The 19,269-nt window shown below is 38.3% G+C and overlaps 1 protein-coding gene across 1 annotated transcript in view; it reads left to right on the top strand.

The window, feature by feature from the left end:
- Positions 1 to 19,269, top strand: part of CCDC57 (coiled-coil domain containing 57) — a 26,541-nt gene extending 7,272 nt beyond the window's left edge. The window contains exons 2-10 of the mRNA XM_064728245.1: positions 738 to 900; positions 1,802 to 1,936; positions 3,983 to 4,169; positions 5,111 to 5,211; positions 7,280 to 7,508; positions 8,144 to 8,280; positions 11,923 to 12,045; positions 12,426 to 12,645; positions 18,439 to 19,269. Coding sequence (XP_064584315.1) covers positions 738 to 900; positions 1,802 to 1,936; positions 3,983 to 4,169; positions 5,111 to 5,211; positions 7,280 to 7,508; positions 8,144 to 8,280; positions 11,923 to 12,045; positions 12,426 to 12,645; positions 18,439 to 18,662 — 1,519 coding nt within the window. The 3' untranslated portion in view covers positions 18,663 to 19,269. The remainder of the gene's footprint in view (positions 1 to 737; positions 901 to 1,801; positions 1,937 to 3,982; positions 4,170 to 5,110; positions 5,212 to 7,279; positions 7,509 to 8,143; positions 8,281 to 11,922; positions 12,046 to 12,425; positions 12,646 to 18,438) is intronic.

Below are 19,269 nucleotides of genomic sequence, written 5' to 3'. Positions count from 1 at the left end.
GTGAGAACCAGAAGAATATTTGATAACTGGCTTGGAAGTTATGGTGTTTTCTGTGGTTGAGCTGTAATGTTAAAGTTGGTTAGCTGCTGTCCACCAGCGTAAGGCTACATCATCTAATACACATGACTTCTCTTACCACACTGGAGAAGAAAAAAATTATCTCAGTTGTTTATGCTTACAACTAAAGAAGCACATCTTCCGTCCTTGCCACTGGATCTCCTGCAGTTATTCCCCCTAATCTAACATGACTTTGTATCAATTAGACAAAAAGCCTTGTTATCTCATTCTTTTGTTTTCAGTTGTATTTTATCAATTTAATTCATCTAAGTAGTTTCTCTCAAACACTTTTAAAAATACTTTATCAGTTTAGCCACTGGATGGCAGCTCACTGCAACCATTTAGTTTTCTGGAAAATCTATGGCTTCTTTATGAACAGTTTTTCACATACTTATAAAACATAGGTGTTTTGAGGCAAGAATTTCACATTTGTTCGTATCTTTACTGTGGTATCTTTACTGTTGTCTTTAATTTTCATGTTTTGGAGTAACTTGCAATGTTACTTCAGGAGAATTTCACAGTAAATGCACATTCTGTAGAACTGTACTTGAGTTTGAAATGTAAAGTCTTCTAACAACCGGTGATTCCCCCCCAAGAATGACAAACAAACAAAAAATACCCACAAAACACCCTTAGTTTTTATTCTGCTGAAATCAACAGCTTTGCTCTGTGTATCATAGGTCTAAACAACAACTGTCTCCGGCAGCTGAGCTAGAATGGATTCTGAAACAGAGTAAAATGCAAGCAGAAATTAACTGGCAGCAGCTCTGTGAGAATGCTGAATGTAATTGGTATCAGAAATCAGAGGATCCAACACACAACCTGTCTTCATCAAGAGAGGAGGTGAGAATTTCAAATTTACACTGTTTAAGAATCATCTACTGCATAGAGAGCTATGGAGTTTGTCACCATGGTGTTTCTCAGGGAAATATGAGTTTACCTTTCTTTCAAAAACCTGTAAAATTTACAATACAGTATTTCTGTATTGTGTACAGCAATTCATCGCATGTATCAGAAATCAGATTAATTTTCATGAACAATCTCTAATAGTGGCCTTTTCTCCCTTTCCGTGTAAGCAAGTTAGCTTGAGAGATGTTTTTCCTTTGCCATTGTAGCAAAAGAAGAAAGAAGTCTCTTAGAGCAGCCCGAGGGCAGAAAGAATTTCAGATCACAGTACCACTTGAATTCTATCAAGGGATCAATATTAGTTCTGAAAAGCTCTTGGGTACTTTTGTGTGGAAAAAACCACCTATTTTGTGCAGTGTAAAAACTTCAGCTTCTGAAAAATTAAATACATGTTTATTGTTTAGAGACTATTACCCAATGGTCTAACAATTCTCAATGCCCAGTTGCGCTGAACTCACAGGTACAGAGGAAACACTTGTTTCTGAAGTTCATAATGCTGGCATTTACTCTAGTGTTTTATTTTATCATTGTCTTTCCAGAATTATTCATAGGCATTAATAGCTGTAGCTAGTGAACACATGAGAGAGATAAATAATAATTTTCCATTTTACATGAAGAAGATAAGACAGTTATGCTAAATTATTTGTCTGTTAGGGCAGTTTTTGACAGAGACAAAAGGAATGTGCTATGTTTTAAAGTATCCTTGATTTCCTTCTTTTTCTTTTAACTTCCCTTCTCCTTTGCCTTTCCCTTTCCAGTCCTTACCTTTCTTTTTTTTTATCCCTTTGTCCTTGAGCTACTGACATCCTCTGCCTCCCCTCCATTCCTTCTGTCCCAGGTTCAAGGTGATCTACAGAAAACAGACTACAGGTTGCATGAAGTGAAGAGTGTTCTTTCTGCTTTTTCTGTTGAGAGAGAACAGACAATACAAGCATCGTTTAATCACAGTATTTCACCTGAAGGGGAGAAACAGGTTAGACAACACTTAGTGTAGACATGGATGAATTCATTCTAAGATAACAGTATTATGGGCCTTGTTTCCACTGAACTTATTGTAGGCAGTTCATCTGTTTCATATGTTTCATTCAAAATATAGGCATATCTATCCTGGAAAACACATAGATTGGGTGCCATGGGATTAATTATGGCTCTGATTCATTACCCACTAGCAAAAGGAGCAAGCTGAATATAGACAGCTGCTCCAAAATGTGACAACATACTGTACCACCGTGGTAATCAAATGGGAAGAATGAATTTCTGGAACCTCGTTCCTGAGGTTCTGTAGAGTTCAGGGTAGATTTTAAAGTTTAAAAGTTAAAATTTTAAGGCAATGTTTCAAAATACTAATATACCAGCCGTTTAAAATATTTTAATGTTTTGTATTTGAGTGTCACTAGCTAGTTTTCCTTTCATTGCTGCCTCTTAAACTGCTCATATTTTAAAAAGCCATTCAAAGTTGTAAATGTAATGCTGGTTTGAAGTCATGCTGAAAGATAATGCATTAATGGTAGAAAACTGCCTTCGGTAAGAGTGAAAGCAAAGTGTATGCTGCAGTGCACTCTACTGGGTGGCTACAGGTGCTCAACAGTGACCAGTTCAGAACATGTAACCAGAGCTTGCTAAGAAAAAGCAGTTTTGGTTTTGTTTGGTTGGTTTTTGTTTTTTTCCCCGGGAATTTTCTTCCCATTTGTTATCAGGGAGATGGTGAATGGACAGCGATCCAGAGACAAAAGACGTGGCCTTGGCATACCATTGTAATGGTTCCGGGGGAGTGAGAGAAGCGGGGGGAGGGTGCAGACATATTCTGGCAGTTTCTTAGCTGGGGGTGGGTAGTCCTTGCCCTGTTGGGAGCAGAGACGGTCGTGTGGATTTTCTTCGTCTGGGACCTGTCCTGCGCAGCGGTCTTTCAACACTGGCGCGGAGTTCCGTCTGCCGCCGGCTTCTGAGTCTGTTGCTTGCAAGAGAGAAAGGGCGGCTCCATTGACTGAGACTTCGCGGGCTGCCAGGGCCGACAGAGACCAGCACAGTCCCCGCGGGTGCCTGGGGAAGCCATTCCCTCCGCCCTCCTCCCGGAACCGCCGCTTGGAGGGCCCCTGAAGCTGGAGCAGCACGTCCGCTGCACCTCTTCTCTGTTCCGCAGTGGGACATCATAAAGCCCGGCCTCCCTTCCCAGCGTGTACCGGCTGCCGTTAGCGATGCCGAAGACCGATCACTGCTGGCGTGGGTGTCTGGGGGAGTCAATCCTTCCCCATCACCAGCGGGGAGTTCCCGATCTTGCAGCTGACTCCGCGGCAGAGTCATCGCAGCCTACAGCGCCCCTTGTCGGTTGTCGTCGTAACTACACCAATGGGGAAATGCTTGATGGGCGGGCAAAGGCTGTTAGTGGATTTTCTTCTTATCCTTGCTCCTGTTGATCGTTTTGTGTTTTTATATATATATATATATATATATATATATATATATATATATATATTTTCTAGTAAAGAACTGTTATTCTTTTTCTACATCTTTGCCTGGAAGCCCCGTAATTTCCAATTCATAATAATTCGGAGGAAGGAGGAGATCTTTCCATTCCAGGGACATTCCCCTCTTCATTGGGAAATATGTCTGTTTTAAACCAGAACAATGTTATTGTCAACAGATGATCTCCAATGACACTTTCAAGAATTTGACAAGTCAGAAAGGGGACTGCTGTTGAGCCCATAAGTTCCTTAAGGGGAAGTTTTACCTGCACATGGAAGAGAGATAAACCACACCTGCAGAACAACAGTTACAAAGCAGCTCTGGTGCCATGGTCCTCTCCATGTGTACCTCCTCCTATGATGTTCGCAGTACAGCACTTCTTTCCCAGGCAAATCTTCAATTAAAAAACACATTTATTTTCCTTCTATGGTACTTTTCTCCCACATATGTTCATGGGTTGAAAGTATTAGGATCTGTGTGTGTGGTGGTGGTGTGGAAAGAATATGTGTCACTTATTCATGAAGGGTTCTTTTTGTCTTGTACTTTCATTTTCCAGATATTTCCGTATGATGAGGAAAGTTCTCTGTATAAATATATCCCTGCTTTGGAAATAAAAAAGCTGCAGGAACAGAATGCCAGCCTTCGGGCTGCTATTGCACAAATGAGGAAAGAAATGGAGAGTCTTGATGAGCAGATGTTGTCTTCTCTTCCTCAAACAGAAGACAGACAGTTTGCAGAGCAAGGTGAAACTCTTGACAAAGAACTTTAAATTCAGTTAAGGAAGTTTGGGAGGTGCAGTCATAACCTATGAAGGCTCCCCAATCCATGAGTGTGTAAAAATTGTTTTTTGATCGCACCGTACACAAGAACACAGTGGTCTGAGATTCTGTTTACAAAACAATTATTAGTAAAAAGAAACACACGCACACACACTCGCACGCTATAAGTCACTACAAAATTACCACTAGAAAAGCAATCATGTCTTGATTTTGCAAGAATAAAGCAATTATATGTATATTACAGAATTCCTGATAGCGAAGCCAGTATGTAGAATCACAGAATGGCTTGGATTGGAAGGGATCTTTAAAGATCTCCTAGTCCAAACCCCCCTGCCATGGTGCTTAACAGTCCATTTACAGTGTATCTACTGAAGTGGTGTACAAAAGGAGGTTCAGGGGAAACTTACTACTATCTACAACTACCTGAAAGGGAGTTGTTGTGAGGTGGGGATCAGTCTCTCTTTCCTAGTAATAAGCAATAGGACAACAGAAATAACCTCAAGTTACGCCAGAGGAAGTTTAGATTGGATATTTTAATTAAATATTAAAAATTATGAAATATTAAATAGTTAAGTATTAAATTTTTTTTTTTTAAAAGACTTCTTCAAGCATTGGCACAGGCTGCTCAGGGAAATGGTTGAGTTACCATCCCTGGAGCTGTTTAAAAGGTATGTGTGTGTGGACATTTGAAGATGTGGTTTAGTGAAGGACTTGGCAGTGTTAGGTCACTGGTTTCACTTGATGATTTTAAAGGTCTTTTCCAACCTAAATCTATGGTTTTATGATTCTGTAACTAGACAAACTAGACATTTATATGCATAAGACAGTGTTCTGAAGCAGCTCTTGCTATGAAAGCCTAAACTCTCTATAAATACATATACATTCCTATTATCCTCCTCTTTTAGGTTCATTAGACACAAACAGAATTTCAACTGGAACCACACTGAGCAACATCAAAGTCAGTTCAGCTAAGTTGGATTGTTTAGTAAACCCAGACATGGAAGAGGTATGTTGAGATTTAAACCACCTAAAAATATCTGGATATATGTGCGTGTGTGTAATTAAATACCTAGTGTATTATTATTATTTGAGTAAGTATTATAAATGGAAGTAATATGTGCTTATGGGATTGGTCAGATAAAAGCCAGTAAAGATTTTTTTAGCCAAACTTACTCTTATTCTTTCCAGGCAATAAATTTTGACCAGTCAACCCTTGGCACAAGTCACTTCTGATCTTGCAAGCTGGTCTTGATTTTTTTTTTTTCCTACTTGCAAATGCTTAAACTACTGTGTGTTACTGCTTCAGGTTTTCCATTGCAAATCCATATTTTAATGCTGAATTACTTATGCTTTATATGTTCAGACATGTAGCAAATAGGGGATATGGAGGCCAAAACTTCAAGTGAATAAAATGCTGGAATTGTAGTTGATGCTGTCTTCACTGAAGTTAGACTATTGTTTCTTGCCTATTTTTTCAGTCTGCTTTATTTTTAGTTTTTTCAGTACATAACAAGCCTTCTTAGACATAGACTGAGCTGAAAGCAGTCCTGAAAATATCTTAAAAACAATGGGCAATACTTAATTTTACTTTCCTAAGGGATTTTGCAATTGCTTATCATTAGCACTTTTCTACTCTTTCTCTGTGCTTCTTACATTTATTTTTTAATTGCATACTAAGGATGTACTTAGGGCCATGAAGAATTACAGGCAAAAATATTTCTACCTCAGGGAGCTCAGAATCTGTTGAGCAATAATGGTAACTAAACATAGGGGTGCAGGTGAAATCAGTAAGCAAAGCCATATAGTGATAGTTTTCTTTTTTCCATTTAAAATAACAGAGTTTCTGTGATTACAATCGGGAAATTATAGGCTTCAGCACTAAAGAAGAAGAGAAAAGTTTATTGTGGAAACTAGTAAAAATAGCATGTAAACTTTTGCTTGTACTTATATTTTTCTACTTTTCTTTTGTATCAGCTACGAGGAGAGTTCTTCTTCCCACTCTTTTTTAGTATCCATCTTTCCAGTGTTTTCTCTGTTTTGTACTGCAGAATTTTGCTCTGGGTCTAAAGGTTAAAAGATTTCTGAGTTCCACTCCTAATTCTACAGCTTACAGTCTGAAAAAAAAATGTTCTGTGCAATGCTGTGGAATATTTTTCAGAAAAGTTCAGGGAAAATAAGTTTAAGCAAGTGGCATTCCTTGCCCCAGCCAGGTGATGTGCTTTTGTCTTTTGATCCGGTGAAGGTGATCCACAGCGTGACAGCCAGTGGTCCTATGACTAGTCATTGCCTTCACCTTGCTTTATGTTAAGCTTTAGTATGCCAATTTCACCAACGAAGGTAGACTGTAATAATTTCACAATCACACACACACAATCACACAGAATCACTGGGTTGGAAGAGACCTTCAAGATCATCGAGTCCAACTGAGCCCCAACAGCTCAACTCAACCCTGGCACCCAGTGCCACATCCAGGCTTTTTTTTAAGCACATCCAGGGATGGTGACTCTACCACCTCCCCATTCCAGAACTTTATCACCCTTTCTGTAAAGAACTTTTTCCTAATATCCATCCTATATTTTCCTTGGTGCAGCTTAAGGCTGTGTGCTCTCTGCCAGTTGCTGCCTGGTGAAAGAGACCAACCCCACCTGACTACAACCTCCTTTCAGGGAGCTCTAGAGACTGATAAGAGCTCTGAGTCTCCCCTTTTCCAGAATTAAACAAAGAAGGATTTGTAGCAGATTGCTATTTGGTATGAAGAGCTTTTTTCCACATTTTATCTTAAAATTAAGTGCTTTTTAGTTAACAGTTATACAGTGTTTATCCTATGTGTATTATTTTACACTTACAGTTGACAATATCTGTGGGAATGTCTCAGGCTGTTACAGTGTTTTGCTCCACAGTTTAATTTGCCTGATACTGCTAAAAAATCTGGAAAATGGGCCCGAAAAAATGGACTGTAGCCTTCAATTTTACTCTTTTTCTTCAACTGATCTCTCATGCATATTTGTACAAATCTTGAACCTGCAGACTGCATTTTCAAAATATTTATTATAAGCATTATCTGTTTTATTTAGGGGCCAGAACCCAAAGTTCTTGAAGAAAACATGGTCAATTTTGGACAACAGCTACCCGATGTAGGTACTGGTAATGGTTGTCAATATAGTGTCAAACACACTCTACAAGGAATGCAAAATAAACTCAAGGAAGCAGCAAGAAAAATTTCAATTCTGAGCCAAGAAAAGCGGCAGCTGATTGAAATGGGAAACAGACTCAGGGCAGAACTTGGAATGGTGTCAAAGGAAGGTAAATTTATTCTAAAGAAAAGTGCTAGCTTATATATTTAGAATAAAATTGACAGGGAATCAGTTCATCCTCTGAGCTGGAGAAAGCTAGGCTTCATTATGAAAAAAAGGTGCTGAACCTTAGTGATCCTTGATCTACATAGCTCATGTGAGACTGTGGTACTAATGCTTGCAAGTAAGATTAGGGTTAGGATACGAGATGCTAAGATAGAACAAAAGACTTTTGCTGATAAACATCTTAGATTCAGAACTCTCTGGTGGCTAGATGTCAGTGCGGGAACTGGAACTGTAAGACTTTGTTTATGAGCAGAAAAGAGGTATTGTATCTCTTGGAATAAAAACTAACACTTTAGGAAAGAGGAAGAGAAAGCAGAATAAGTTTACTGTAGAGTAAACTTGAATTAAAAGTATATATAATGTAAAAAGATTTCACTGTGGATATCTAAGTTCCATGCACAGTTTTTCTGGCAATGAAATAAAGGGAAAAAAGCATGAGGCCCATTTCTGCATTTGCAATGAGAAGGCCTGTGTTCTGTGGTTCGTTTATTATCTGCTGTAAACACTTGCTGGAAATGCAATATGGTTGACAAAATATCAACAAAGAATGCCTTCCTCACTATATTCTCTCTTTTGTAGGAGTCTGGCATCCTGTTAGCTCTAAACACTGCACAGTTTGTATTGCCTCTGGTAGTCTTCTTCCAAGAGAACTTGTCAAAAGAACACAGTGTCAGCTATCAGTTCTAAAGCATCTACAGCACAGACTCACAACACAGGTAATTGTATGCTGTTTGAAATTTAGCGATAATAAGCCATTAAGCCAGTTCTGATTCCATCAATATAACCTAAAATTCTGCATTTAAATTACTCTGAGTTTAGCTCAAATCTATCTTTGGAAGATTCCGTAGAATCATGGCATATCTGGAGCTGGAAGGAACCCATGAGGATCTTTGCACCCTGATGTCACACAGGACAACCTGGAAGTTAAGCCATTTAAGTTAGAGGCATTGTCCCAAATGCTTTTTGAACACAGAAAGGCTCGGGGGCCATGACCACACCCTGGGGAGATTGTTCCACTGCTTGACCACCCTCTCAGGGAAGAATTGTCTGAATTTTCCCTGATGCAGATTTAAGCCATTCCTTCACATCCTATCACCAGACACCAAAAACAAAAATCAGTGCTTCCTACTCTTTCATCATGAAAGGAAGTTATAGAGAGCAATGAGGTCATCTGCCAGCCACTTCTTTTTTTAGTTGAACAAGCCAAATATCCCCAGCCACTCCTCATAAATCTAGCCATCTAACCTTTTCACCATCTTTGTTGCCCTCCTTTGGACTTTTTTTCTAATATTTTTACATTCTTCTCATATTGTGGAGCCCAAAAATGCACACAGTACTTGAGGTAAGGCCATATCAATGCTGAGCATAGTGGGACATTAGATTCTTTTGGCCGGTTAGCTGCGCTGTGCTTAACACACTGAAGACACAGCTGGTCCTCCCGGCCAGCAGGATGCACTGTTGACTCATGTTGAGCTTGCCAACAATCAAAACCCTTTCTTCAGGGCTGCACTTCAGCCTCTTGTCCCTCAAATGTACGCAGTCCATGCCTGTAGTCCCAGGTACGGAATCCAGCCTTTTTGCTCTCATTAAATTTTATGCAGCTGGTAATTACCAAGCATTACAGTCTATCGAGGTCTCTTTGCAAGGTCTCTCTAGCCAGAAGGGAATCAATGAGTCCTTCTCATTTAGTATCGTCAGCCAACTTCGTGCACACTCAACTCATGCGTCCAGGTCATTGATCAAGGACTGGAGAATATTGACCCTAAAACTGAGCCCTGGCAAACACCATTAGTGACTGGCCACAAGCCAGATGGTTCCCCATAAGTTTAATTGGTTTGGGACTTCAAAAGTAATATTTTTAAACATGATCTTCAATCAAGGTATTTCAGAAACAAATGTATTTATGCAGTGTAAATGCAATCCTAAATTACAAATTTCGTAAGGCTTACTTTTAACTGAGCAGGAAAGGCTATTTGAAGGATTTGCACTATGTTCTGACATAAACTTTAAAATGATTAATCAGTCAGGGTATTTCCAAATACTCACAATGGTGGGATTTTAAAGCACCCATGTCCAAATAACTGTAATAGCACCTTTTCCATCTATAAAAGCAAGATATATAGTTAACTTGTCTCATATATTTTGTAATTAAAATGCAACATTTAATAGTTAAATTGCAGCTTTTATCAGAGAGACTAATGAAAAAAATCCTGGCTTCCCTAGTAGTTAGTGGCAGACCTCCCAGTAACTTCGATAGTCAGGATTTCACTATGTACTTTACTTAATTGATCAGCAGATTTGCTCCTGTGAGGATTGAGTCAGAGCAGTTGATTGTTGTTGTAGTTTTGAAGGCAGTAAACAGTGTTCTTTTAGAAAGGGTGAGGTTGTTGCTCTGAGGTATAAAACTCCAGTAGAATTAGCCAAGTTTAGCTGGGGAAACACTTCCTCTGGGAACCACTCTGTGCAAGTTGTTCCAGGGTTTGGTCACCCTCACAATAAAGAAGGCTGTCATTTGGTTGGGGTTTTCTTCCCCCTTATACTTAAGCGAGGTGTCCTGTACTTACCTTTTTGCTCATTATCCCTTGGTCTTCCACTGTATAGCACTGAGATGTCTCCAACTCAGTCATCTTTATCTCCTTATAACATCCTTATCAGATGCTTATACATGTTGAAAAGATTAATCTATCTCGTCTGGAGGCCAGCAAGGCCAGCTGCCCCAACCTCTTTTTCTACATCCAATGTTCCAATTCACTGATCATCTTTTTGGCTGTTTGCTATTTTGTGGAATGCCTCAGCGTGCTTGTGGATTTATAATTTTTTCTGTATGCTTGTGATCATCTCATTAACCTAAAGTCACAAGATTGGCATCCTTTGTTCACTTGAACTTTCAGTTCTCTGTTTCAGAAATAGTGACCTGTTCATTAAATGCTAACACTGAAAATAATTTTTACAAAGAAATTCAGGTTCAGCAAACCACTTGAGGAAACCTCTTGTGACCTACTTGTTTCATCTGTGCACTGCTGGGATTGAGGTCTGAAAAAAATTGGCAAAATGGTTATACCAAACATACATAAAAGTGACTTCCAGATCTGGGCAAAATTACCAAAATTCAAAACCATGTTTTTTTTCCTTTTCCACCTCTTTAATTATTCTTTCTTTCATAGCTCACCTTAGAACTTTGCTGACTCTCAAATTAAGACCAATGAATAGTCATATCCATCCATCCCAATCTTCTCTTGCCTTATTTTTAATGAGCAAGATACTGTGTTTGTATTTTTCTACATATCTTGTGTCTCCCATGTTCTGTTAAAAATCATTAAAGATGATTCTTACTTTTGTTAGAATAAATAGATTTTTAAAATACAGTATGACTATTGCACTTGGAGAGGTAGAATTTGGCTGTGACTTTCCAGATGGTGAGCTAAATGCTGGGAGTAGTAGTTCAACTGCTTCAGCTGATGGGTTGCTTGGAGGTCATGGCTGAAATGGCTGTCATTGAGGATCTTTCCACCTCTGGAACCTTTGAGTTCATAATTTGCCTATACTAGAAAGGATAGCCCTTCTTACATCCAAGCTCATACTCTCATTCCAGGCTGCTCTTTACTCAGAATATATCTGCTGAGGCTTCAGCTCCTACACAAAAGCTGAGCTCCAGACTGACTTTCCAAAGAACACCATTATTCTAGTTTGGGTGTTTTGATTCTAGGCGATCCTCTTACTGGCCGGGCTACATTTGCTCCTGCATTCCAAGATCTTGATCCTTATAAAAAACCAAGAAAATTTATTACTGTCAAAGCTACAGGAATTTTACTGTCAATTACTTTATGTGATGGGCTTACGTTTTTCTTTAGTCTTAATTACATAACCAAAGACTTCAGTGTTTATTTGCATCTCCTTTGACAGGGCTGAAGCAGTTAGCTTTTCATCAAATCTCAGTTTAGTTGCTATAAGTTGAAAGTTGGTGAAACTTTGAGAGGTAAATTAGTTCATTTTGGCTGCTAACTATTTACTTTTCCATAGCTGCTTTATTTTAGTTGAGATTTTAGGTATTGTTTTGGAGTTTTTCTTCTGTAGTTTAATCACGGGAAAATATGAAAGTGAAGGACGCTGATGATATAAGCTTGAGCAACAAGCAAGGTGACAGTAACCACACCAGGAAATGTAGATATTGAACAGATTTGATACTAGGTTTATTATAAAGGTAGTTTGACCCTGTTGATCCAAAGAGAATATAACTTAGTTTAATATTATTTATAACTGATTATTTTAAATCTAGCAGTGCAACAGCAAACTGAGCTATAAGGATGTTAGTTTTAGGGACCATGAGTTACTTGTGTTAATGTAATATTTCACATTAGGAGCTGCAGTGCACAAGGCAACAGCATCCTTTAAGGTTCGCTTCTCTTACTGCCTGCCCTAGCTTAAAGGAAGAAGAAGCTCCAAGCATCTGTGGAGAAGAAACAGGATTACCATCCAGTGAGGTACAGTGCAGTTTTATGACCAATGTAATTCACCTTCATTTGGCTTTTTCAATTTGAATTGCTCAACAGTCATCTCCTCGAAGACTTAAAAACCTATGTCTTTTTTAAATGCATTGTCTTTTTTATGCATTGTTCCTGTACAAAATAGTATTTGTTAACACTAAATAAACTAGGGTTTCTCAATCACTGCCATGATGTTGTAATTAATCTTCTTGTACAACCTTTCAAATTTAAAAATAATAATTTTCTTTTGTCTTGCCTCTTGCCAAAATCCTCTTTCTTTCCAAGTCCAAGATGCCACTATGAAATGTAACCAATTTTCTGATCTCTTTGATATGAAATGTATGTATGTCTGTAAGATTGTGTTTGAATTTTAACAGGTTTGGATAGATTTCTCTATTGAAAATCATGGGCCAGATACATTCCCAGCAACAAAGGAAGACACAACCACAGAGAGTTTTCAAACTCAGCTGCTCAGTCAGAGTCCTAGTCATGTCCAACAGGTTCAGCTTTCTTCATCTAGAATGCATAATTTCTGTCAAATTTTAGATACGGGATCAAGCCATTCTCTACTCAGTCCTCAAAAGAACACTAGCCAGGGTAAGCCTGCTTTGTAAAGCAGTCACAATATTTGACTCTTCTAGAAGTGTGCAATTATGGTGGATTGTGTTGTTGTTCACTAATTCTTTTACATGCTGCTCCTGGTGTTACAGCCCTGTGATCAGAATCTGAATGAGTTACTTGAAGGGAATTTCACGGTTGCCAGCAGAAGTAAGAATTAAGAGGAATGTCCATATAGCTGTCTGGTTTAAATGCCTTCATTGCAAATACTTCTTCACTGTTTTTAAGTACTCCTGTAGAATGCAAATTCTGTTTTGACATGCTCTAAAACTTAGCTGGGGCAGATAAAAATGTGTCTGTTTGAGAACTGTACAATCATATTCATATGCAATTAATCACATACAGACTGCAGGAACAAGAATGCAATCACTGGATTAAGGGAAGTGATTTGTTCCCCTAAATTTGACATTTGTGAGGCCACTGTGTCCGCCTTTGGACCCTCTTGTACAAAAGTGTGACAAGCTGGAGTCCAATGGAGAGCCACTCAATGGCTGGGGCATGGGAACACATTACACAAGAAGAGGTTTAGAGAACTGGGTTGTTCAGTGTAGAAAAGAGTAGGTGAGTGGTCTGATTAGTGCTTTTTAACTCTCTGGTGAGGGATTTTGGAGAAGACAGAACCAGACTCTTAGAGATGCACAGTGAAAAGTGGCAAATGGACACAAGCTGTGTCAAGATACATTCTGAGTAGGGAGTGATAAGCACTGTGACATTTCACCCACAGGTCCCATCCAGCCTATGTTACATCTATTTTTAAACCAGTGTATGAAGGCAATGAACCATCTTTAGTAGCTCACAAGAAAAAATAATACTTAAAAGGGCTTTCAAAATGAAGAGTGGATTATAAGTGTATTTATTCACAACAGCAGTGCATTGCAGGGACAAAGTAATGTGCACTGACAGACCTGTAGGACTGGAATGGACATAGTGCTGAGATTCATGATTCTCGTGCTTTTTTTGTCAGGCTAGGACTGAAATAGGAAGAGCATTTCAGGCCAGGCCGATATTGACAGGATAAAGCAAAAGGATGTCTTTGAAACATTACTGATAGTGCCATGCAGTTTCGTGCTGTTGGATGTGTGATGCAACAGCTCTGGCAGCCTTACAAGGACATCAGTTTCTTAATGTCTAGAAATTTCCAGCCACTGTTGCAAAACTTAATGTAGATTTTCTGGGATCTAGAAATAGCAAAAGGGACAGAGGATACTGCCAACGTGGAACAAGTGAAATGTGAATCAATAAGGGATAATATTTTCCTAAGACCAAGTTTAATTTGATCTCTGCATCCAGATTTATATGAGGCATACCACAGTGGAACTTCTTACTCAACTGTGCAGGCTCAGAAATACTGCATTGCAAGAATACGATTTTTAAACACACTATATTGCTGCTTAGCTTTCTCCTCCAGGAAAAGGTGTCCTTAATTCCGCTGGACTGAATTCTGTATTTCAGAAAAAAAAAAATGAAAGAAAAATCTTTCTCTTTTTTTGGAACAACATCACCTTAGAAGCATTATATACAAAATTTTCAAATTCTTCTCCTGATTTTTAGCAGAGGCTTGTATTATTTTTCAGGCCTGAGCTATGGAAATGAATTCAATCTTTCCTGTTTAAAACCACTGTCATTGAGACAGAGTGACTTGGAGCTGGGCTTTCAGGTGCAAGTGACGCATCCAGAGACTTGGAAGCTCAGTGGCAAAAAATGATTTGCAGCAAAGCATGCAAGTTAGTTTGCTTATTCAAACCCTTTTTTTTTCCCAAGTTCAATTCTGTCAAAATTGGTGACATCAGTAGATGTATTTTGTGGGAATTTCTGGTGAAACGAATTGTAGCTTGAAAATTATTTTTCTGAACCTGTTAAACAGTTTCATTTTTTTCATGTTACATGTACCAAACAGCCTACTGGCACTCAAAATGGTTGGCATGTCAAGTAAGCCCTGTAATTTGTTGTATTTCCAACCTATTACACAATGCAATGACTAAATGTGTTTTGAAGAGTTAATGACTACATCTTAATTACTGAAGTGGACTGTTAATATACTTTATTCATTTCACCATCAAATTCAGACCTTGTGTAAGCTTCCAAGCAAGTCAAAAGGCTATGAGATATTTTAATTTTCTCTCTCCTTACTCTACCTGCTAATTTTCAGTTTACTGTAAAAATTAGATGGATTTCATAGCTTGTATGTTAATTCTGCAGATAAGTAGAAGGAAGATGTTTAGAAGGATCACAGGTCCCTTCTTCAGGGGTTTTTATTGTTCTGTATTATTGAAAGAAAAAGAACCTCCTAGAGATAGACAGATACAAGCCATGATGATATTAAAAGACTAAATAGGATGCATAGGCTGTACAAATAAGAAATACACCTCTGTATTTCTTTACTTTTTAAATGCTCTATCCCAGAGTTTGAGAGCAGGTGGAGATTTTGATTGGTGATCCACATCATATGCACCTTGAATGCTGACAACAAGCCTCCCTCAAAGGAAAGCAGAGCCTTTTTTGATTTTAGAAGAAATGTCAGGCAGGAGGAGGGGAAGATTTGTAAAACATTTAGAAAATGGAAATTTATTTTCTTCTGTTTATCTTGATAAGTTTACTATTCTATTTGCTATATACCAGATACCAGTTTTTCAGAGGGGAAAAAAGCAAACATCACCTATAGAAGTTCAGCTGTAATAATGCATTTAGCATGAAGCCAGTACTGTGAAGGGTTTGGTGTGGTACTGTGTGAAATGCTCCTTATCAGCTCCAATCAGCTATCCTTGGGTTAGCAGAGGATGGGTCAGTGCAGGGGGAATATTGGTGTAAGGCAAGCTGTGTCCCCACTAGTCACTTGACTTATTTAGTATAGATGAAACTTTGTATTTTCCCATTCCACACCCCACCACCACAAGTATTCAGAACTCTGTCCTCAGTTTAATAATTTGGGTTTACATTGTAGCCTAACAAAGAACAGGAGTGAGCTGCTTTGAGGTAACTTTTTTTATTTACTACTTGAGTTTAGATAGGGAAGTTTCTTGTACTGTAATTCTCACTGTAACTTGCAAAGCTCTGTCGTCTGAAATTCCACACTTCATGGATCAAAAGTTATCTTAAGTGTTTCCACACTAGACAGAATTTCAACAGCTTTGACATCACTGACAGTTCTAAGAGCAATCCATGTGGGTAAAAAGCTGGCCAGAGAAAGAATCTGGTAAAATATTAACAAAGAGAAACAGTGCTCTGGCTCGGGCTTCATTCCAGCTCCAATCAGAGAAAAACTCATGATCTCTTTTCTGCATTACGTAAAACTTCATCTTTGAAGTGTTTCACAAATATTAACTAATGCCCTAGCTACATTTTCTTCATTTCTGTGTTCTTCTCCTGAATAGGAACTTGTTTGAGTTGGTGTTCCTTCAGAAGCGCTGTTAGCCATAAGCAAATATCTAGTGACAAATTTCTTAAATGAAACCTCCATCTGAGGAAATTTCAGTTTGCCTATACAACATGCCTGCATATATATCTTTTATCCTGAGGGGAAAAAATCTATGAATGTTCATTTGTGACTGAAGTTAGCACACGTCAAATGGAAGATATGTTAAGCATTTCAATACACTAAACACTTAGTTCCATTTTCAAAAGCAGTTTAGATGCTTAGCTATGATCTTGCTAGCTCTGGTTGCCACGGTCACTTCTGAAGTAAGTTGCAGGCTTGTAAATTAGGGGTGTTTTTTCATTGGTGTGCAAACCAAGCTACAGCATTTGAAGAGTATTTCTAATTCTGGGTATTGATTCTTTATCTTTTCCTAATTTTTGGAACTAACCTTACAAGATTGCGGTGGTTGATTTTAAATTTCTGTGTTAGTACACAGTTTTTACAGTCCAAAATTTAAAAATAGCCATGTAGAATGCTTGTATTCTGTGCTGTTGTTCCAAATACCTAACTAAGAAGCCTTTACTAGTTACAACTATAGTTTCTCTACTAATGACAGGAGACAAGCAGACAGAAGCCTTCACAGGAAGGGATGCAGTCATCCATTGGTGCTTGGTTACTTTGCCTTTAGAATTACACAATTAAGGCCTCCCACATTAATTTCTGAAAGTCATCCCCTTGGGTGAATACAAAAGGCCCTTGAAAACTGAGTATTTTAAAAAACAGACTGTCTGTAAGCAGTGTTAACTGTGTGCTATGGAGCACTGGATCTGCTCATTCCTGTTATTTAGACCACTCACAAGAAGTAGTATTATTCTACTGCTGTTCCTGTTCAAGACAGTAATCTTCGAAGCAATACCTTTCAGACACTGCTGCCTGCACTTTTTTAAATGGTTGTTGTTGTGAAATTCTGCTTTCTTATCTGCCAGATGTGGGAGAGGCATTCTAATGATTAAAGTCCATTTCCCATGCAGGAAAATACACCCAACGATCTTCATGGGCTCCAAGCATCCTCTTCCATACCTTCTACATCTGTAGGAAACCACTAGGTGGCAAGCTGAACCACAGGATATTGCATCCACCGCTCAGGAGTCCACTGAGCTTTTGTCACCAAGCTGATTCAGTGCAGAGATCACACACATGAGTGAACAGGTGGTTCAAGCTAAGCCAGTGTATAAAAATTATTTTGAAAAGTGTCATGTTTTGACATTAGCCACAGTGTCATGTGTTGCACAGAGCTATAAACCTTCAATCGATCAATCCATTCCATAATTCAGGAACATGCTGTATTTCCTGTTATGTAGAATTTTGTTTAGACTTTCTACCATGTTCAATCGACTTTGAAAATTTACTTTCTCCTACTAGTAACTGATCTTTGTCAATTTGTGCACCGTTTATTGCTGTGATTGAGTAGTATCTGGGACTGCAGACTGATGCTTATAAAATTAAACTAGTACATAATACTGTAGGGTGTGTCATCACAGGTTTATTATGACTACTTCTGCTGTCCGCTTTGGCTCTCCATAGAAAATCTAAAGTTAAGTCTCAATGACTTGAAAAATAAGGGTTAAGTGCCCGGAGCCAAACACCTGTATATATTATCTATAGTTTACAGTGAATAATGCGAATGAACAGTTCCACTTATCCTACCTAAAGAAATCTGTGATAAGACTGAAGTTCAGTTAGTTGGAGATAATAGTTTTTGGAGAATTATGTGAGAACTGCAAGATGCACTCTGACTGGTGTTAGGACCAGTCCCACTGCTTCCTAAACAAAGATGTTTCTTTTTGAGTTAGTCATTTTTGTAAAGACAGATATTTTAGATAACAAAACCAAATATTTACATACTAAATGCTTTCCTAAATGAAAGAAGATTGAAAAAAGACCCAAAAGATAATGGTAGTAATACAGCTTTGTCAAGCCAACAGTTACCTCTGAGTCTTTTATATTGTGCATATCCAAACACATTTTCTCAAAATGGAGAGAAGGGTAAACTTGTAAAATATGATGTTTTAAAACAGCTGAGCAGATAGGTAGTGCTTGACTTGAGCTGTTACACTGACCTTCCAGATGTCTTCCTTTCTTAAGCAATCTGATGCTAATGGAGAATGAACACGTACAGATGAAGGGGGGTTTGAGCAGAAGATACTGTGTTATACCATCAGTATGGCAAGCCTTAATGGACTGTTCTGGGCTCCTATGCACAGAAATGGTCGTGGTAATATAAGATTTTGATAATGTGGCACTATGGCAGCAGTATATTTAGAGGAAAAGAGTAGACCAGGTCTCTTCAACTATTCAGTCTCATAATTGGATACAAACATAACTACAAAGTATTTTTCTGTCTGTTTTTTGAGCAGGGGAGTTTGAAGTTGTACATTCAAGCAAGCAATCTGAAGAATCTTGGCAAAATGTCAAAGCCAAGGATAACCTTGAAACATCAGCTGAAGATTTGACAGTCAGAGGAACAAGGCTGGAAGTTCAGCAGAAGTTAAAATCCAGGAGTTTATTTTGTGCTCATCTATTAAAACCAAAAATCTCTTCCAGCATGACAAAAATCCGCAATTATAATATTAAAGACTGATTTCTATGTTGTCAGCATGTTGTAGGTTCACACTTGCTATGAACTTACTTTGACATCTGTATATCAGGTCTAATTATCAGCCTCAGTTTTGTATGTCAGGTTGAGATATTTGCAGCCGGAAGAGAGAACAAATACCCTGCTTCATACAGAGAAGCCTAAAATAAAGGGTTAATCTGTGTGCATTATGAGGTTACAATCTTTGTTGTTGATACTGATTTATTTTAATTATATATATTAAGATTTTCTTGCATCATGGATTTAGAAATGCTCAGTTAACACATAGGTAAAGCCTTGTGCCTTCAGGCAGGACTTGCACGACTTCAACAGATGTTTTGTTGAGAAACTATAGATGTGATTTAAGCTTAGAAGTGGGATGCCTCAACCTACTTGTCTTCTAAATAACAATGCAACCGTTAATCCTGTGCAGCTATCTTTCTACTTGATAGAAAGGGGTTTCAAAAGATTGCATCTGAGTCTGTATTATTTCTCATCTTCTCATCTTCTGTAGCTCTTTCCACTTGTTCAGAGAGCATGAAAGAATATAAAATTAAATTTCTATTGTCACACCAGTGATTGCATTTTCCCTTGACAAGAGATTGTTTGGACT

This window comes from Zonotrichia leucophrys, chromosome 18 (genome assembly GCF_028769735.1).
Source record: "Zonotrichia leucophrys gambelii isolate GWCS_2022_RI chromosome 18, RI_Zleu_2.0, whole genome shotgun sequence".
Lineage (NCBI taxonomy): Eukaryota > Metazoa > Chordata > Aves > Passeriformes > Passerellidae > Zonotrichia > Zonotrichia leucophrys.
The sequence above is the reverse complement of the archived record's forward strand: the minus strand, read 5'-3'. Positions and strand labels throughout refer to the sequence as shown.